Below are 20,472 nucleotides of genomic sequence, written 5' to 3'. Positions count from 1 at the left end.
GGCCCTGCGCAGCTCACAGAGCGTGCGAGTGAAGTGCACGAGCAGTGATTCGGGACTGAGCCGCTGTGTGTGTGATCTCAGTGCATATCGGGCATGCGCGTCACTTACCACTTGCAAGTGGAAGGATGGCAAGCCTAAAGACAATCATAACTACACAATGGGCAGTATTTGCATCAGTATTTGCAGTATTTTCATACTTTTATACTCTTTAATGAAAGGTGATACAAGGCGGAAGTCCGCGCCATTTTTCAGCAGTCGCGTCACATGACCAACGCCAGCAAATCAGGAAGGTGGATGTCACAGTGACGTTGTCCAATGACGACGCCAGCTAGAGCTCAGCACAGCGTATCCGCGTATTCTCAATGTTTACACAGCACCGGACCAGACACGATCTGGATTGAATATGTGGACCCTGGCGGATTCCCGTTTCCCGGCGTTTCCAGGCATTTTAATGTAAACGGACAGTGCATCCGCGAAGAAAATGAGACAGATACGGTCTAATGTAAACTTGGCCTCAGGATGTCAAATTGGTATAACACTCCTAGCAAGTGAGTGCGATGAATGGGGGCAGATATACCCATTACTCAGCCACTTAGCAGCAATTGCCCTTGTTGTGCCGGTGTCGAGCGTGAATTGTGAAAGAGACTTTTCCACAATAAACAGGGTAAGGACATCCACAGGCAAACCAGTGATGTGAATTTCAATTTACATTTACCCATTGTTTTTATGCTCAAATCCCACCTAAGTTCAATCTCACTTTCACTTAATTAAATATTTCAGAGTGAGCTCTACAATCACATGACTCATTGTAGTAACAAGTTGTTTGCCATTTTAGGTCAAAACAGCCCTTCGGAACAGACTGCAAGGAGAGCACCTGGCCGCCTGCTTGAGGATTTCCATTAACGGGCCACAACCAGAAGATATAAATTATGAAAGGGCACTCAAACTCTTTCTCAAAGCCAAGAAAAATCAAATGCACAAGTGCAGGGTATGGTCTTTGTAAATAGGGCAGGCATTTGTCAGGGTCACGTTTGACATACAGCAGAGCTAGAAGTCCTTGTTTTGTAGGACTTTTTGTAGGAGTTCAGGGTGTGAAGTATTGTAGAATTTTTTGTTTGGTTTCTATCTGTAATATGTTCTTCTTGCAGGACTGCCCTCTGTAGCAACATGCTAAAATAAAATACAAGGTGCATAACCAATACCAACGAATTTGTTCTTTGTTAGTCTTAAGCCCTATTCGCACGGGATTAGTATTACCTGTGGACCTCTGGCGATTTGTAATAATTGCAGAGAATGTCTGACATGTTAGTCCCGTGCGAATGCGTCATGTCTGTAATTTGTAAAGTAATAATTCCGCCGCAAATTACCTACTATATTTTGTCAAACACAGACGTCCAGTGACAATACTAGTCCCGTGCGAATACGCATGTCCGTGTTTGTTATTGTAATTGCGCGTGTTTTATATCTTTTCCGGTTACTGTGAGTAGGCTAATGGAGGCTACGGTTGAAATTTTCATGAGTACTGTTTTAGGGGCAAGTGGTAGTCATCCCCCATACCACACTACATGGAATCCGCTTCCCAAAAACAGCAAGAAATCCAAGAGGAGAGCTCGGAGATTTTTGACCTGGATGACTTGTGTGGCTGCTTTCAGTAAGGAACATTTTTAATATTTCATAGCTATAGCCAGGCCATATCCTCCATGGACATAGCAATATTGACAGCTATCTGAAGTTGTGGCCTATGACTTTTTGCCTATCAATGATGGGCATTTCTTATTAATTCCTAATAGGTTGGATACTTGGTGCTATTTTTATGCCAACTGTTTTTAATCCTTATTTGTTAATTTATCCATATACTTACTACAGTAATATGTCAACACTGCCAACATGCGAATTACGTCCCGAGGAGCGGGGCTAACGCGCCCTGCCCGTGCTGGTTCTTTGGGGAGAGGGCAGAGGACTCTGCCTGTCAAGTTTGGGGATGCTGGGACCCCCCCTGCCCGAGCTACGAGCATGCAAAGTCGGGCTGGAGCCACCGATGGGAAAACGAAACTGAAGCAGAGCACCGTGGCTCTTCGTCCCGAGGCGCGGGGCTAGCGCGCCCTGCCCGCGCTGGTTCTTTGGGGGGAGGGCAGAGGTCTCTGGCTGTCAAGTACAGGATGTTACGACATATCCGGTCGTGATGTCTGTAAATTGAGTAAATTACGGACTTTGCTTATCCCGTGCGAATGCAAGGGATTTAACACAGAGGTTGGGTGGGAATTTACAAATTACTATAGGTTCACAGGTAATACTAATCCCGTGCAAATAGGGCTTTAGTTTAGTAGTATTAGTAGGCTAAACAACCCCCGCGCACCCCTGCAATTCAACCGGACACGCGCACCACGCACTAAACAACCCCCCGCGCACCCCTGCAATTCAACTGGACATGCACGCCACGCCCGCTGCCCCCATAGTCTCCAAAATTTCTGTGGGAAACACTGCTTTTTTGTATTCAGTCATGTGAACTATCAAGGTGTTACAGATTGAAATTTTCACCGTATGATGACCGAGTTGAAAAATATTACCGTTTCATGGTATTAATCCATCATTTAAAACACCACAAGGAACAATTTTGAACAAATTTTGAGAACGACTTTTCACTATTTACATATTGTTGTTATTCCACATATAGTATGTTGTTGTGATGAGCTGAAAGAGAGTGGCTATGAGCAGGACTTAATTTGAGCCGGAACATGACGGAACAAGATCCGGAACCTCCGTCGTCGGATCCGGCAGCTATTTTCATTTCATTCAGTGTTCTGGCAGCTATTTAAATGGATCAGATCACCTCCGTAACCATCACAAAGGGAAAAAAAATCAAACAATAAATTAAATAAATAAGTAAATAAAAATTTGTTTAGTGTTCGGTTTTGATTTTGATATCTGTTGTTGATTTCTCTCCTATGACATCCACAAAATCTATGCGAAAGGGGAAGGGGGGGGGGGACATGGGGTGTATACTTTCGCTCAGTAGAACACCGGGTTAAACCCATTAGCTTGCACTGTGGAAAAAATGGCAAAAAAACAAGAAAGCTTACTAAAATTTTTCAAAGTCCCAGGACAGCCGGATCCTAAACGACCTAAAATGTACGACGTTGGACACAGTGACACTGCACCAGCACCTGCTGCAAGTGTACCAGCCTGGCACTGCTTTTAAACTTGAAATATGCTTGAAATCCTAGGCTATGCTTTTAAATACCCTACTTAAATCCTTAAAATGAGTCATTTAACTCATGTCTTGTGTGATCTGATCTCCAATAGTGAAATAAACCGGTTGTGATATGAGTACAGTCTGTTATTTTAGAAGATAAATTTAATATATAATTTAATATATAGCCTAACAAAAAATAATATTTTGTAACATAATATCACGACATATTACTGTCTGTAACTGTTCATCACTAAAGCGTTTTCTAAGATCATAATGTCTGATATTTTATTTATTTATTTTTTTTGCCAAGCGGGGCCACTGCTGGGTCAGTCGATATGTGTTAGGTCTATTGTTCAAATGTGTTCTACGGTCTATGGGGCTGCGTTGTGGGTGCAAGTGCCAGGACCGTTTTATTTATTTACTTTCTTTATAATCTCAGTCAGATACACAAGCAAGATTAAGTCTTTACTCTGTTGTGTTTTATTATGGCCATCAATATATTGTAACCTGTGTTTGATTTGTTAATTGTTGATCCAGTTGTTGCCTTAACGCAGGGGTCTGCAATGGCTCGGGAGCCAGATGTGGCTCTTTTGGTGACTGCGTCTGGCTCGCAGATTAATCAGCTCACATTGAGATCAAGAAGTACACCTCCATTTAATGAAAAAGTCAGTTAGCTCTCCGCAAAGCAAAGCCTTTTGACAAAGAACATGGCAAAAAGGGAAAAAAGGTGACTGGTAGGCTACCGTACATTTCAACAGGAATGGACAGAGGAATTCGCCTTTGTGGGGTGAGAGGGTTCTGCTTTGTGTCCAATAGGCCTATACAATGACAAGATTGCATCGATGAAACAATGAAATAAAGCGGCACTTCGAAATACACCAAGGTACGTTTGCGTCAAAATATTCAGCGGGGGACAGGAGGAAGACGGCATGTCAAGAGCCTCTTCATTATGAAAAAGAATATATTATATTCAAATTGTTGGTCATATGTAAAAATGCATTTTAGTTGTATTCAGCATCACTTTTTATATATGGCTTTCACGAAAATGTATTTGAAAATATTTGGCGTTCCGGGACCTCCCACTTCACAAATTAAGCACTGGCTATGAGGATCAAACAAACAAACAAACAAACAAACAAACAACATAGCCTGCTTAGCCAAAAATAGACTGTTGATTCATTTAGTTATGATCAGCAATGCCGTATTCGTCTGTGTGCTTCATAGTCATTGTGTACAATTGTGTATAATTTAGGAACATGCTACGAGTGGAGCAGATCGTGACAGGATCAGATTACACGATATGTTTGTCTTTCACAATGGTTGTCATGTCAGATTAGGCGATCATAGTGCCGTAAATTCTTGTCATGTCTTAGTTGGGAGACTGGCAACACTATAAGTTTGAACCCAACCAATTATCGTTCACGTCTTTGCATGTCATCCTTGTGGGAGGAGGCGGGTCAAGGAATTGTCAGCCATGGCTATCATGGAAAATGTTGAAGGAGTTGTCAAACTAGGTGAGAAAGAACAAAATTTCCAATATGTTCTTCGGTTGTGTCAAGGCCTGTTCGTCGTTGCCGATGTTCATATTCAGGCCTGACGCTGGAAATTTCATGACAAAATTGCATCAAAATTAGTGTAATCCTGGTATTACACAGACAAAGAGTTTATCAGTGCATTTGCTTCTCTTGCAAAGAGAAATGGAGGTAGTGTGATTTAGTGCATGTCCATAGAGATGAGGTTGAGATCTTTTTGAGAAAGGAATGAGATCCATTGGAGGAAGGAACTTGACTGAATAGATCAAAATCTGTATTATGTCAATGATGAGGAAACACCAGATCACCAAATACACCATGAAACCATGACTCTGTAACAACCCGAATGAACTTACTGTACAGCTTGAATCTTTCCCCTTAACACCATTGTGTACTGAACATTTGTTTTAATGCATCTTATGCAACCATTTCATTAATATACACACAAATTGCCAAAAGTATTTGCTCACCTGCCTTGACTCACATATGAACTTAAGTGACATCCCATTCCTAATCCATAGGGTTCAGTATGACGTCGGTCCACCCTTTGCAGCTAGAACAGCATCAACTCTTCTGGGAAGGCTGTCCACAAGGTTTAGGAGTGTGTTTATGGGAATTTTTGACCATTCTTCCAGAAGCGCATTTGTGAGGTCACACACTGATGTCGGACGAGAAGGCCTGGCTCTCAGTCTCCGCTCTAATTCATCCCAAAGGTGTTCCATCAGGTTGAGGTCAGGACTCTGTGCAGGCCAGTCAAGTTCATCCACACCAGACTCCGTCATCCATGTCTTTATGGACCTTGCTTTGTGCACTGGTGCACAGTCATGTTGGAAGAGGAAGGGGCCAGCTCCAAACTGTAAAAACAGTCTGCATGCCTAGGTGCTTGATTTTATACACCTGTGGCCATGGAAGTAATTGGAACACCTGATTCCGATAATTTGGATGGGTGAGCAAATACTTTTGGCAATACAGTGTATCAGGAAACAGTGGAAATGTTCAGATAGCGCACAACACCAGTATAAACCCTGTTCAACTCCGGCTTAACATCAGAACCACACCGAAGGCTCATCTCATCTCATCTCATTATCTCTAGCCGCTTTATCCTTCTACAGGGTCGCAGGCAAGCTGGAGCCTATCCCAGCTGACTACGGGCGAAAGGCGGGGTACACCCTGGACAAGTCGCCAGGTCATCACAGGGCTGACACATAGACACAGACAACCATTCACACCTACGGTCAATTTAGAGTCACCAGTTAACCTAACCTGCATGTCTTTGGACTGTGGGGGAAACCGGAGCACCCGGAGGAAACCCACGCGGACACGGGGAGAACATGCAAACTCCACACAGAAAGGCCCTCGCCGGCCCCGGGGCTCGAACCCAGGACCTTCTTGCTGTGAGGCGACAGCGCTAACCACTACACCACCGTGCCGCCCTACACCGAAGGCTAACAACACTAAATAAACACATCTAACCATAGCTTCAAACACAATTTTATTTAGATAGCTACCTGTTTTATTTAGACAGCTAGCTGTTTATATCAAACACACAGGCTGGTAAAGCAGTTGGCCTTCTTTGCTGACACAGGCTGAAAATAACAGATGCTTCATACCTGAAACAGCATGCTGGCGTACATGTCGTCCACCTCGATGTTGATTTTGCCCAGGAAATTCTTCACCTCCTTCAGGGTCATCATGTTGTCGTGGTTTTTGTCTGCCTTCCGCATGCAGCTGATGATCCAGCTTTGACGCTGATGTAAGGCCAATTTTACACAGTAGTTCGAATTAAAAGTTCGTTCACAGATGTTACACAACATTTCATGGATTTGACAAGATAGTTAATGAAATCGGATGCTTTTGTGCAATGTTCAGCTCAAACATTTAGCAAACTTCATAGATGGTTTTTTTTTCTTTTAGAGTAACAACTCTACACCTTTTCATGGCTCTGATTTTCAGGTTTTCCGCAATACAAATCCAAACTATCTTTCTTAAAGGATACTGTTCACGTTTCTCCTCACAATTGAGGTTCTGCAGGTTGGCGATGAGCTTTTCCAGCCCCATCACCCACTTCCCGGAGTCCTCTCTGTTACTGGCTATCAGGTCGAGATTCTTGCGTTTGTCTTTGAAGATGATGGAGAAGCACTGATCCTCCATTGTTTCGTCTGTGTACTTCCGCAGGCCTTCGGTCTGACGGCCAAGACGGACCGACTCAATGTCTTCGATGGAGACTGTGGAGAAGACAGTGGAGCTATAGTCAGATCTAGTGAGACTTTTTTTTTTAATTGCTAGAACAATAGACAAAAATGAGGATAATAAAATTGCAACAATAGAAGAAAAAGGATTATACTTCAAGAATAATATATATCACAAGGGTAACAAGATTAAATGTGTTTGAGTGTTTGGGGATTGTTTAGTCGAATTTGAGGAAAGATCAGTGCCGAGTTTCCCAAAAGCATCGCAGCACAAAGATCACTGTTAAATGGTAGAGTGTGCATCACAATGAACACTCTCTCCTAGTTAAGATGCTCTTAGCGTTAAGAGGCTTTTGGGAAACCCACCCCAAATCAGGATCTTCAGGAGTAGAGCAAATTTAAAGAGTTACTGCACACTTAAATGTTTTGTTTGAGCTGTAAATTAAATGATATGACTGTACTGTGATGAAACACAGTAATGCTGGTGTTAACATTGACAAAATTACCATTTTTTACCATAAAAAAAAATTGCCATTTTATGGTTTGAAAATGGTTCAAATCGTCATCTAGTGGTTAGAATCATCCTGAATGAATGAACCCTTTATTATCACTGTTACCAGTGAAATTGACCATCAACCTGTCCTTACAGAGGGGGAACAGGACAGGAAGACAGGGATAAAAGAAAAAGAAACACAGTAGTAGCATGAGGAAAGATGAGGAAAAAAGAACACCCCCCCCCACTATGCTCCTGTCAGGAGTACAGTGTGGGAGCATTTAAAAACCTCCGCACAAGCACACAATAACACAAGTACACTTTAAAACATGGGACTTGAGGGGGGGAAAGGGGGGAAGGAGGGGGCAATCAGGGGTGGGGAGGGGAGGAGGTAGAGATAACCCAGCGCAAGCAAGCAGCTGTCCGCTCCTGCAGCCATGCAAGTGGCGCTGGTCACGCACCCGCTTGTCACACTGGGGGTGAAAAACGGCGACCGCGGAAAATTGGGGAAGGAATGCGAAGAATGCAAGAGTGTCTCCCAGCAGTGACCTTCTGGGGGAAATGTTGTCCCAGCAACGGCCTTGATCGAGGCCGGTGCTGTTCAGGGAGCCGAACGTCGATAAGATAGAGATTGTTTGGTCTTTCGAACAGACGCAGTCTTTACACGTCCACACCACTCATCTATATCTGTCCATTTCATCCATTCTGTTCAATTCAATTCCATTTGGTCTCCGAAATACTTATTCCTTGCAAAGCCGAAAGTGTCTCCCAGATGACAACCATGTTGTGGTTCAAGTTCTGCCACAGTCTGAGTGCCGACAGCTTTGCCCACCGCTTCAATCATATCGGGCAGCTTTGTGGGGCTTTGAACAGCTGTCACCGTTGTCTGATTTCCTCGATATACCAGGGCAATGCCTAATCCAATCAGCAAAAGTCTGGTAATCATGGTTCCGAATAGGTAGATATCTTCAATGTCCCCCACAGACGTTCCGGTAGGACAGGTGGGTTCTCCCGAACCCAGAAACTGTGTCAATTTCGTTAGGAGACCAGTTTATCAAATCCATGCTTTTTTAGTTTAGAAATTCAATGCGGAGAGAGTCTCTCAAAAAAAAAGTATAGGCAGACGAGACGAAACAAAGAGCACAAGCAGGAAAAAAAGGAGAGGAGAAGAGAGGAGAGCAGAGAAATGCGACCGCCTTCCATGAGAGCACGGAGAAAAAGAAAAAAAAAAGAAAAAAAACAACCCTGAACCCTGCAAGGCCAATGCCGACATAGAGTCAACCGTTTTGTACTTCTCTATATCATGAAATTTTTATTAAAAAAAAAAATATTAACATCCTCTAACCCAAGGTGGGCACCCCACCTCCCCCAGCCCCCACCCTTGAGTGGGATCCTGTGAAACTGCTCTCATTTTCAAATATATGCTGATCGAGATTCACTGAGCAACTCCTACTTCACACATCCATGCACCTCTCCCCAACCTACCCTCTTTTGAAGTTACACTTTAACGCTAGACGGCCTTTTGATTTCATAAAATCGGTGAAATTTAGTTCCCTCTGAAATTTGGTCATTGTGATATATGTTTATTTTTGTAATATCTAAAAAAATAAAAAAAAATAAAAAAAAAACAGGCCACTCTGTGGCTGGGAAGTTATTTAATTTGAGGGGATTTCCAAGCAAATAATGTGCATGAAATTGCTCGCTTTGCACAGTCAAGCAGACAGATGAAGTCCGTGTGCACATGCGCAGGTTTACCTTCCTCTTCTTCTTCTTTTGGGTTTTACGGCAGCTGGCATCCACAGTGTTGCATTACTGCCATCTACAGGTTTACCCTGACCGTGCACTGACAGTTCCAACATTCTGTCGCTAAACAAACAGCTGATCACACAGAGGTGCTCGCTGACCGCCGATATTTATTACTTTGGTCCTGCGTTTCCTTTCCTTCGCAACATAACGTCTTTTCTTCTCGCTTTCCGTTACTGTAAATTTGCGTCCTCCATTTTCCTCTCCTGTTTCAAATTTGTACTCCACAATGGCTTGCACGAACAGGGAAAGCCCAGCACATAATGCATTACGTAGTATCTTGTATTGGGTCATGGTGAAGCAGGAAAAAATTGTGGAGAATTTAGGGCCACGTGGCTTTAATTGTTCTATTAAAAAATAATAAAAATTAATAAAATTGGAAGTCCGTGATTCGAATTCAGTTGCTTTCGGTCCACTAAACAAAAATAATTGGGTGTCAAGGAAAATTCTTTTTATGACCTAAACTTAAAAAAAAAAAAATCTGAAAGGCAGTCTAGCTTTAAGGTCGTTTTAGAAGTTTTCGAGGCCATGTGAGAAAAAAAAGGAATGTGTGGCAGGATGTGGTTTTGGAGATGTTTCCAAGTTGCATATTCTTAGAATTTTCAGTTTTGTGGCATGTTGGCACTTCCACGTTACCATCTAGCACAAAGTGACTTTAGGACTGAAGCCTCACTGACACAACTGAACCATACGATCACCTGCAGTCGGGGTTTACAGTCTGTACACTACATGCTTATCTACAGAAAACTGAAACAGTACTCTGATCCACTGCAACTCCTATAATATAAGAGTTTATAGAGGACATTATTATTAGCAGCTCAGATGCCTTTAGCATTCTACTCGGACTGTGTTTGTATTCTAAGCCATGCTTTGGAGTGTTGTGAAATCCTGATTACGCGACATTGTTATGTTTGGACTATTTTTAAAAATTTACAGGGGGTTATAAATCAAGGACTGAGATTATTTTCCATTGATAATGCATATTCAGTCCTGTGGCTCAGATGGCCTTTGCTCTTACAGAAAGATAAAAAAAATAGGAAAAGCAGAACTGCTCATTTTTGCTTTTTACAATTTATCAAACATATCACTTGATTTGCTGCAGCTTAACGTGTGCATGATGAAATCCATACACATGGGCGATCTCAATCCTCATCCAAACACTCTCTCGGTGCTGGGTTAGCAGCGCAAACACGAGAGTGTAAACCTGGGTGTAGGTTAGTCTTTACAATGCATCGCATAATAATGGTTAATAATTGTCACATTAACGATTCATAATTTAATTTATATCACACCTCTGTGTAATTCTTGCGTCAGAAGGCGTGGATTAATTTTCAAGAGCAGCAGCTCGGATAGTAGTTCAGGCTGTAACCTAGGTGACAGGTTTATACACTTGTTCTAATACTTCTCTCAAAAGAACAGCTCATTTACAAGGATGTATATGGTGAACATGCTGCATAACCCACTTCGTACCATACCGCTGTGGATTATTTTCCCATTACAGTACAGCGTGTCGTGTGTTATTCCTTCCATATTATCCAAATTATGACCGCACTATGATCTGTCATAGTTCCTGTACTCAGTATAGTATTATGGATAACACTATTATGGAAAATAATTTTCTAAAATGTTATGGTTTCCTGAGCATTCTGAGTTTTTATGTAACATTTACCATAACATTATTGCAATGCTTTTACGTGTGGGAATGTATACACAACATTACTGCAGCATTTTTGCTTGTAGGAGCATGAACTCAGCATTATGGCAACTGATTTTACAAACTTATGACTGTTTTGATGTTTTTACTTATAGGCATGGTAACGCAACATTACTGCAATGTTTTTGTAACATTACTGTGATATCCTTGCTTGTAGGAAATGTTCACACTCGTGTTTCTAGAACGTTCTCAGTTAGACAAACTCTGACATTAGGGAAACATTACTGTAAGAATTTCTGCAACATCACTGCAACTTTTTTGCTTGTAGGAACGCTGACACTAAAGTTTCTATAACGTTCTCAAAGAAAAACTAACATTATGGAAACATTACTGCAAGATTTTAACATGCAACCTTTTTTCAACATTACTGCAACCCTTTTACAACATTACTGCAACATTTTACTCCTAGGAACGCTAATACTAAAGCTTCTATAATGTTCTAAAAAAAAAAAGAACAACTAATATTATGGAAACATTACTGCAACCTTTTTACAACATTACTGCAACTTTTACTCCTAAGAATACTAATACTAAAGTTTCTATAACGTTTTCAAAAGAAAACTAATATTATGGAAACATTACTGCAAGATTTTAACATTACTACAACCTTTTACAATATTACTGCAATGTTTTTACTTGTAGGAACGTTAACACTAAAATTTCTATAATGTTCTCAAAGAAAAACGAATATTATGTAAACATTACTGCAACCTTTTTACAACATTAATGCAATGTTTTACTCCGAGGAACGCGAACACTAAAGTTTCTATAATGTTCACAAAGAAAAACTAATATTATGGAACATTAACTGCATGATTTTAAAATTAATGCAACGGTTTTACAACATTACTGCGTTTTTACTTATAGGAACGCTAACACTAAAGTTTGCATAATGTTCAGAAAGAAAAACGAACATTATGGAAACATTACTGCAAGGTTTTAACATTACTGCAACCTTTTCACAACATTACTACGATGTTTTTACTTGTAGGAACGCTAACACTAAACTTTCTATACCTTTCTCAAAGAAAAACTAACATTATGAAAACATTACTGCAAGGAAGGTTAACACTCATGTTCCTGTAATGTTAGTTTTTGTCTCAGAATGTTATTCAAGCAACATTTGGATAACATTGTGAAGCAGAACAGCAGATGTTTTCTTCTTCTCAGAGTTAGCACCATTTGATTTACACAACATGCCTACAGCTTTAAAGGTGCAAATTGTTTTTATTGTGACACAAATAACAATTAAGATAAAAAAACAGAAATCTGGAGTGTGCAGAAGTATTCACCCCCCCAAAGTCAATACGTTGTAGAGCCACCTTCTGCTGCAATTACAGCTGCAAGTCTCTTGGGGTATGTCTCTATTAGCTTAGCACCTCTAGCCACTGGGATTTTTGCCCATTCCTCAAGGCAAAACTGCTCCAACTCCTTCAACTTAGATGGGTTGCGTTGGTGTACAGCAATCTTCAAGTTATGCCACAGATTCTCAATTGAATTGAGGTCTGGGCTTTGACTAGGCCATTCCAAGACATTTAAATGCTTCCCTTTAAACCACTCCACTGTAGGTTTAGCAGTATGTTTCGGGTCATTGTCCTACTAGAATGTGAACCTTCGTCCCAGTCTCAAACCTCTGGCCAACTCAAACAGGTTTTCTTCCAGAATTGCCCTGTATTTAGTGCCATTCAGCTTTCCTTTAGTCCTGACCAGCTTTCCTGTCCCTGCAGATGAAAAATATCCCCACAGCATGATGCTGCCACCACCATGCTTCACTGTAGGAATAGTGTTCTCAGGGTGTTGGGTTTGCGCCACACATGGCATTTCCCACAATGGCCAAGAAGTTTCATTTTAGTCTCATCTGACCAGAGAATCTTCTTCCATGTGTTTGGGGAGTCTGCCACATGCTGTTGGGTAAACTCTAAACGTGTTTTCTTAAGCAATGACTTTTTCTGGCCACTCTTCCATAAAGCCCCGCTCTGTGGCTTAAAGTAGTCCTATGGACAGATCCTCCCATCTCCACTGTGGATCTTTGCAGCTCCTTCAGTGTTATCTTTGGTGTCTTTGTTGCATCTCTGATTAATGCCCTCCTTGCCTGGTCTGTGAGTTTTGGTGGGCGGCCTTATCTTGTCAGCTTTGTAGTGGTGACATGTTCTTTCCATTTTGCTATAATGGATTTAATGGAGCTCCCTGGGATATTCAAAGTTTGGGATATTTTTTATAACCCAACCCTGATCTATACTTCTCCACAACTTTGTCTCTGACCTGTTTGGAGGCTCCTTGGTTTTCATGTTGCTTGCTTAGTAGTGTTGCAGAGTCAGGGTCCTTCCAGAACAGGATGATTTATACAGACATCATGTGACAGATCATGTGACACTTTGATTGCACACAGGTGGATCTTAATTCACTAAGTATGTGACTTATGAAGTGAATCGGTTGGACCAGCTCTTATTTAGGGGTTTCATACGAAAGGGGGTGAATACCTATGCACACTCCAGATTTCTGTTTTTTCATCTTAATTATTGTTTGTGTCACAATAAAACAACAATGTGCATCTTTAAAGTGGTAGGCAGGTTGTGTAAATCAAATGGTGCTAACCCTCCAAACATCCATTTTAATTCCAGCTTGTAATGCGACAAAACAGGGGGATGAATATTTTTGCAAGGCACTGTATGTCAATACATCCCAGCGATAAAGAACGGTACTGTTTAAGGACGCTAAGTACATTCCACATTTTCTTATGTACATTCCATTATGACAGAGGAAGGAATAAGAAATGACAGGCCTCGCTGTTATATGGCCTCACGTCAAGCCAGTGTACTGTTTTCACCCTAAAGCTGAATCTTTTGCAGCACATTCTGAAGTATGTTATTCATTTTCTACCACATGATTACAATAGTGTGTTTATTCAAGAAGGCCAAGCTATATTTTTAAATTTATTTATAGCTATGTTTAATGTTATAGAGCATCCCTGAAACAAGTTTTCACTTATGTTATAGCAGCTCCACCTTACCGAAAACTTCACCATATCAACAATATCTCACGTTTCAGATCTGATTATGTGTGGCATTTGTAATTCTATCTTTCTTCTTTGTTGGACATGTTAATCAGTATGTTATGTTATCACTTCTACACTCACTGGCCACTCTATTAGGAATACCCATACATGCACATGCTGTCCGATGCAGTTCTCCAATCAGCCGATCCCTTGACAGCCGCAGAGTGCATCAAATCATGCAGATACAAATCAAGAGCTTCAGTTAATGTTCACTTCAAAGATCAGAATGGGAAAAACTGTGATCTCAAAGTGTGACTTTCTTTCACTGTGGCATGGGTGTTGGTGCCAGGTTTGAGTATTTCAGAAACTGCTGATCTCCTGGGGTTTTCACACACAACAGTCTCTAGAGTTTACACAGAATGGTGCGAAAAACAAAAAACATTGATTGAGCGCCAGTTCTGTGGGTGGAAACAAACGCCTTATTGATAAGCGAGGTCAGAGGAAAATGGCCAGATTGGTTCGAGCTGCCAAGAAGGATATAGTAACTCATAGCAACTCTTTACAACCGTGGTGAGCAGAAAAGCATCTCGGCATGCAACAGCAGAAGAACACATTGGTTCCACTCCTGCAGCCAAGAACAGGGATCTTAGAATCAAGAACAAGTTCCTATTAAAGCAGCTGGGGAGTGTATATTAACAGCTGATTCATAGGGACTTGTGCAGCAGACGTGCCACATAATCTAAGCTGAATAATTAACGGATTCAAAAGCATGCTGTTTTTTACATAACAAAAATAAGAAAAACATATCAAGGTTGATGTGGTGAAGCTTTCTGTGAGGAGGTGTTTATTTAACACTAATGGAAGGAGTCTCCAGGGTCAGTGCTTTGGAACAGTAAACTTTCCTCCACAGAAGACAATACAATCTAATTCATTTTACCAAAAAGGTAAAAAATTATATCTTGATAGCTTTTATGGTTTATCGCTATAACGAGGTGATAACAGGAACTAACTTGCTTTTAATATTGAAGTACAGTGTTGTTCAGTTAGTTCTTTCATTACTAAAAAAAATTAATTGTTGGAAAATTGCTGTGACGTACCATAATTGGAAAATAATTAACTTTAGGGTGGAAACAGTAACTTGGCTTTGTGTTGAGGCACATCAAATCTTCTTGTCACTTGTCTGATTATTTTCCTTCCTCAAGTGTCTAAGATACAATTGAAAAAACATTATTGTACCTTTAGGGGTACAACGGCTTGTCACTGGGGCAGTACCCTCTAAGGTACTTACTTGTACCATTTATATACTGATTGGGAACAGATATGTACCTTTTGGGCCCTAAAAAGGTACACATAATCACCTTGAGGTCCAATAATGAGCTCGAGAGGGTACATTAGTGTAGATTGTACCTTGGGGGACAGAAATGGACTCCTACTGTACCTCTATTTCTAACAGTGTTTAGATCACTTTTTTGTCTTTGTTGTATTCTAAGAGTGTACAAACTTTTGCAGCCAGCTGTATTTACTCTGCCGTTGATTCTCTTCCAGCTGTTACCCAAGAGGAATAAGTAAAACACTACAAATGAGAACTGAAGGCACTATCAGCGGCTCTGGAAGGCAATAAAACATTCACTTCCTGTGTTATGGAAATGCCTGGAAAAGCAGAAGGTGTCCGTTTTTCGGACATCGTATTCTTTGACCCAGTTTCTTTTCCTGTGCCCTACGCATCTAATGCTCCAACCTTTGTAGCTCTTTTGCTGTTTAAATCTTTTGTTTTGTTTCATTTTGTTTTAACAGATGTTGTAAAGTATTGTCAGGATTTTCAACTCTCCCTATCAGCAAAGGGACACTTGTTTCCCATGTAGATATCAATACCATACACCAAACACACATCTGCAGCCAGCTGTGGGTTGGAAAGCAGGAGATAAAACAGGCTCGATCTGAGGCCTTTGACCAGAAAGAGCTAGAAAGGAAGCTCTTAGGTGGACAAGGCGCCAGCTATTGTGTGGGAAAAGATTTCCAAATGACTGACTGTTATTTACCCTCCCTTTACCTCTCCCCTTTTCTCTGGAGATTATCAACACTGTTTTATTTTCCATTCTGACTTTGAGCTTGGATGTGTGCACCATATGACACACTGATGAGTGCAGAAGAATGAACGCTTCTTGCCTAATCTTTTGATGACGTGAAAATATGATTGTTGCCTCCTAATAGTGGAACATAAGTCCAAAGACTGATTGGACAATGTGTGTTTTGTGTATCTACTTTTTGTTTGTCCTGCTAATGACTTTTATTTGGATAAAAATAGCTCATCATTTATATACTAGGAGCTGCCCTTGTGCAGATTTGCACCTACAGTGGTGCTTGAAAGTTTGTGAACCCTTTAGAATTTTCTATATTTCTGCATAAATATGACCTAAAACATCGTCAGATTTTCACACAAGTCCTAAAAGTAGATAAAGAGAACCCAGTTAAACAAATGAGACAAAATATTATACTTGGTCATTTATTTATTGAGGAAAATTATCCAATATTACATATCTGTGAGTGGCAAAAGTATGTGAACCTCTAGGATTAGCAGTTAATTTGAAGGTGAATTTTTAGAGTCAGGTGTTTTCAATCAATGGGATGACAATCAGGTGTGAGTGGGCACCCTGTTTTATTTAAAGAACAGGGATCTATCAAAGTCTGATCTTCACAACACATGTTTGTGGAAGTGTATCATGGCACGAACAAAGAAGATTTCTGAGGACCTCAGAAAAAGCGTTGTTGATGCTCATCAGCCTGGAAAAGGTTACAAAACCATCTCTAAAGAGTTTGGACTCCACCAATCCACAGTCAGACAGATTGTGTACAAATGGAGGAAATTCAAGACCATTGTTACCCTCCACAGGAGTGGTCGACCAACAAAGATCACTCCAAGAGCAAGGCGTGTAATAGTCAGCAAGGTTACAAAGGACCCCAGGGTAACTTCTAAGCAACTGAAGGCCTCTCTCACATTGGCTAATGTTAATGTTCATGACTCCACCATCAGGAGAACACTGAACAACAATGGTGTGCATGGCAGGGTTGCAAGGAGAAAGCCACTGCTCTCCAAAAAGAACATTGCTGTTCGTCTGCAGTTTGCTAAAGATCACATGGACAAGCCAGAAGGCTATTGGAAAAATGTTTTGTGGGCGGATGAGACCAAAATAGAACTTTTTGATTTAAATCGTTATGTAGCAGAAAGGAAAACACTGCATTCCAGCATAAGAACCTTATCCCATCTGTGAAACATGGTGGTGGTAGTATCATGGTTTGGGCCTGTTTTGCAGCGACTGGGCCAGGACGGCTTGCCATCATTGATGGAACAATGAATTCTGAATTATACCAGCAAATTCTAAAGGAAAATGTCAGGACATCTGTCTATGAACTGAACCTCAAAAGAAGGTGGGTCACGCAGCAAGACAATGACCCTAAGCACACAAGTCGTTCTACCAAAGAATGGTTAAAGAAGAATAAAGTTAATATGTTTTGGAATGGCCAAGTCAAAGTCCTGACCTTAATCCAATCAAAATGTTGTGGAAGGACCTGAAGCGAGCAGTTCATGTGAGGAGACCCACCAACATCCCAGAGTTGAAGCTGTTCTGTACAGAGGAATGGGCTAAAATTCCTCTAAGCCGGCGTGCAGGACTGATCAACAGTTACCGGAAACGTTTAGTTGCAGTTATTGCTGCACAAGGGGGTCACACCAGATACTGAAAGCAAAGGTTCACATACTTTTGCCACTCACAGATATGTAATATTGGATAATTTTCCTCAATAAATAAATGACCAAGTATAATATTTTTGTCTCATTTGTTTAACTGGGTTCTCTTTATCTACTTTTAGGACTTGTGTGAAAATCTGATGATGTTTTAGGTCAAATTATGCAAAAATATAGAAAATTCTAAAGGGTTCACAAACTTTCAAGCACCACTGTATGACACCACAAGACAGCGAGGTACTTTGGGAGGCGTGAAAGTTGGAAGCTATACCGTATACCTGTGCTGTCTTGCATGCTCAAAACTGCACCATATTTGTATTTGGTTTCATTTTCTGTTCATATTGAAATAAAGCGGTTATGCTCACAGGTGTCTTCTTTCTTGAAGACCTTGTGTGTCTCTTTCCACAAGGTATTGCCGTCCTCCATCAGCCTGTAGAAGCGCTTCTTCTTCCATTTGTTGGATTTCACCTTGGTCAAGTCCCCTCCCTTTGTCAGGAACTGTATGACTGCATCACCTTCCAGGCCTGAGTTCATACACACATACACACACATCAAACCAGCATTAAAATCTAAAAAAATATTGTATCTCGATGCGTGTCAAATATAAAGATTCTAACCTACTCAATAGTGGAGATAACACCTTTGGAAAAGCATCACCAGTAAACATTTTGACATCCTATCAATTTTTTGTTCAAATACCCAATGGACTCTTCTTACATACCCTAAAATGAAAAAGCCTAAGGGAATTGAGAAATATTGTATGAGGAACAACCTTGATCTAATTAGAAAAGGTCGATATGTTGATCAACCTTTGCACAACGTAGTGCAACACAATATGCAACTGATACCTTCATTGGAACACTTTGAAGGTGACATATTATACGCCTTTTTTGACAAATTGACACATTTCCCTGAGGTCTTAACGAAATGTCTGTGACATGCTTCGGACAAAATACCAGAAGGATAAAACACCACAACTTCCTTCTCACCTTGTCTAAACAGCCCTGATCAAAACGGCTGATTTGAGCAACGGCCTGTTCCTTTAAATCATGATAAGCCACTTCTCACCCCACCCCCTCCCCCTCTTCCACCAGCCAATCAGGTAGCACTTTCCTCAAGAGTATTCATTCGCAAAGGCGGTTTTCAAGCCGTGAGTGGAGATACTCAGATGAGGGGGCGGAATTATTCTAATGAGCTCCACTTGTGACATAGAAAGGGGAGCCGAATCTGAAAAAAATCTGAAAAAGTGAGTTTTTATTAATGTCTCCTTTGATATTGTTTCCTAATTAATTATCATTGCATTTTTTTTGTTTCTTTTGCACTACTAGTTGTAATAAATCATGAAAAGTTTTTATTATCATGTCGACAAAAGCATAACTTAGGCCATCCTTAAAAAAAAATCCGTTTCCTGTCCACCGGGTGAGCAAAAAAATTTTCAGTCGGGAGCAGGGGTGTAGTGGGCGTGGTACGCGGGGGTACGCCGTCCACCCACTTCTCCCGAGGTGAGATTAAAAAAAAAAAAAAAACTGTCATCACGCCTGATAGTCCATGTTAAACCTATGCAAGGTTTATGTTGAGTTCCAGCAGCAGAGTGGTGCTGTCTACGACGATGCATTCGGAAGGAGAAGGCGAATTTGTTCCTCTTTAGCCATTTCGGCATATTTATTGGAGACAAAATAAACCGCGGCTTTTCGCCGTAACAGTTGGGCTGTACTGACAAACACGAATGAAAATTGCACACATAAAAATGTCTGAAAAAAAGTGTCTTCTTGCTTCTTGTGCCCTCTTGTGTTGTTAAAAGAACGTAACATTTATACAAATCATTCATACCAAACATAGGCGACCAAACAAAGGCTACCGCTTCTGACATGATATCAAATCGATGACGTCACGAATCGCGTACCCCCACTTTAAAAATCTCCACTACACCACTGGTCGGGAGGGAGGGATTTTATATATATATATATATATATATATATATATATATATATATATATATATATATATATGGATGGATAAGAAATCGCAATGCTGTCTTTGCTTTTTCTTTCAGTACTTTTTTATTACAAAAGCAGACACATTTAATAAAATATGACAGTTAAATCAACTGAAACTTGTACAAAAACTTTAAGTTAGCATTTTAAATGCTGACTGCAACATTTGCAAAACTTTTACAAAAGGTACTTAAAATGTCCGACACACGGACTTTTTGTAGTTCTAAATCGAGCGTTAGGCCGAGTTCGGATGAAATTACACTATTAAAATGATCACTGAATGATTTGTTTTTCTGAATCTTTACTATTTTGTTGTTCGCTAGAATACCATTTTGCGATTTCACACTTAAGCAAATGTTTGAAAACTCCGGATCTCCTTCCTTCATGGTGGCTGCCATTTTTTTGTGCCGCACGGCGCATGCGCAGAGCTGATTCAGTTCAGAGTGCGCGCGCACTCGGCGGAGGCAGTAGTGTGCCGGAGGGAACAGAAGCAGAGATAACGCTTATTTTGTCTCTGGTAAACCAGTCTTCTCTTGTTCAATTACGTGCTGGCATCAAAAGACACCGTTGGTTGTAAATGAAAGCAAACTGAGTGGTTGGAGTGTATTTTCATACACAAATGGAGAAATGTTGGCTGAGTGTTTAATTGTGTAGCCCCACTGCAGACCGTTGTCGTTGTTAATTCATAGCATGCTCAGCTGCGTGAATGTGTCATGCACTGAAAATAAGAGATTTACAAGCCAGGAACGCCTCATGATGCAATACGCAAGAAAAGAAAGAAGATTTACTGCCATTTTACTTTGTATTTGAGTAAAGT

The 20,472-nt window shown here is 40.8% G+C and overlaps 1 protein-coding gene across 2 annotated transcripts in view; it reads right to left on the bottom strand.

Moving 5' to 3' along the window:
* Positions 1 to 20,472, bottom strand: part of plcd1a (phospholipase C, delta 1a) — an 80,524-nt gene that overhangs the window by 48,024 nt on the left and 12,028 nt on the right. For both annotated transcript variants that reach the window (XM_060899883.1, XM_060899882.1), the window contains exons 2-4: positions 18,027 to 18,185; positions 6,722 to 6,950; positions 6,336 to 6,465 (exon numbers count right to left, since the gene is read on the bottom strand). In XM_060899883.1, the coding sequence (XP_060755866.1) occupies positions 6,336 to 6,465; positions 6,722 to 6,950; positions 18,027 to 18,185 (518 nt within the window). The remainder of the gene's footprint in view (positions 1 to 6,335; positions 6,466 to 6,721; positions 6,951 to 18,026; positions 18,186 to 20,472) is intronic.

Source organism: Neoarius graeffei, chromosome 19, assembly GCF_027579695.1.
Source record: "Neoarius graeffei isolate fNeoGra1 chromosome 19, fNeoGra1.pri, whole genome shotgun sequence".
In the NCBI taxonomy this organism is placed as follows: Eukaryota; Metazoa; Chordata; class Actinopteri; order Siluriformes; family Ariidae; genus Neoarius; species Neoarius graeffei.
Note: the sequence above shows the minus strand (reverse complement) of the source record. Positions and strands in the feature narration are given on the sequence as shown.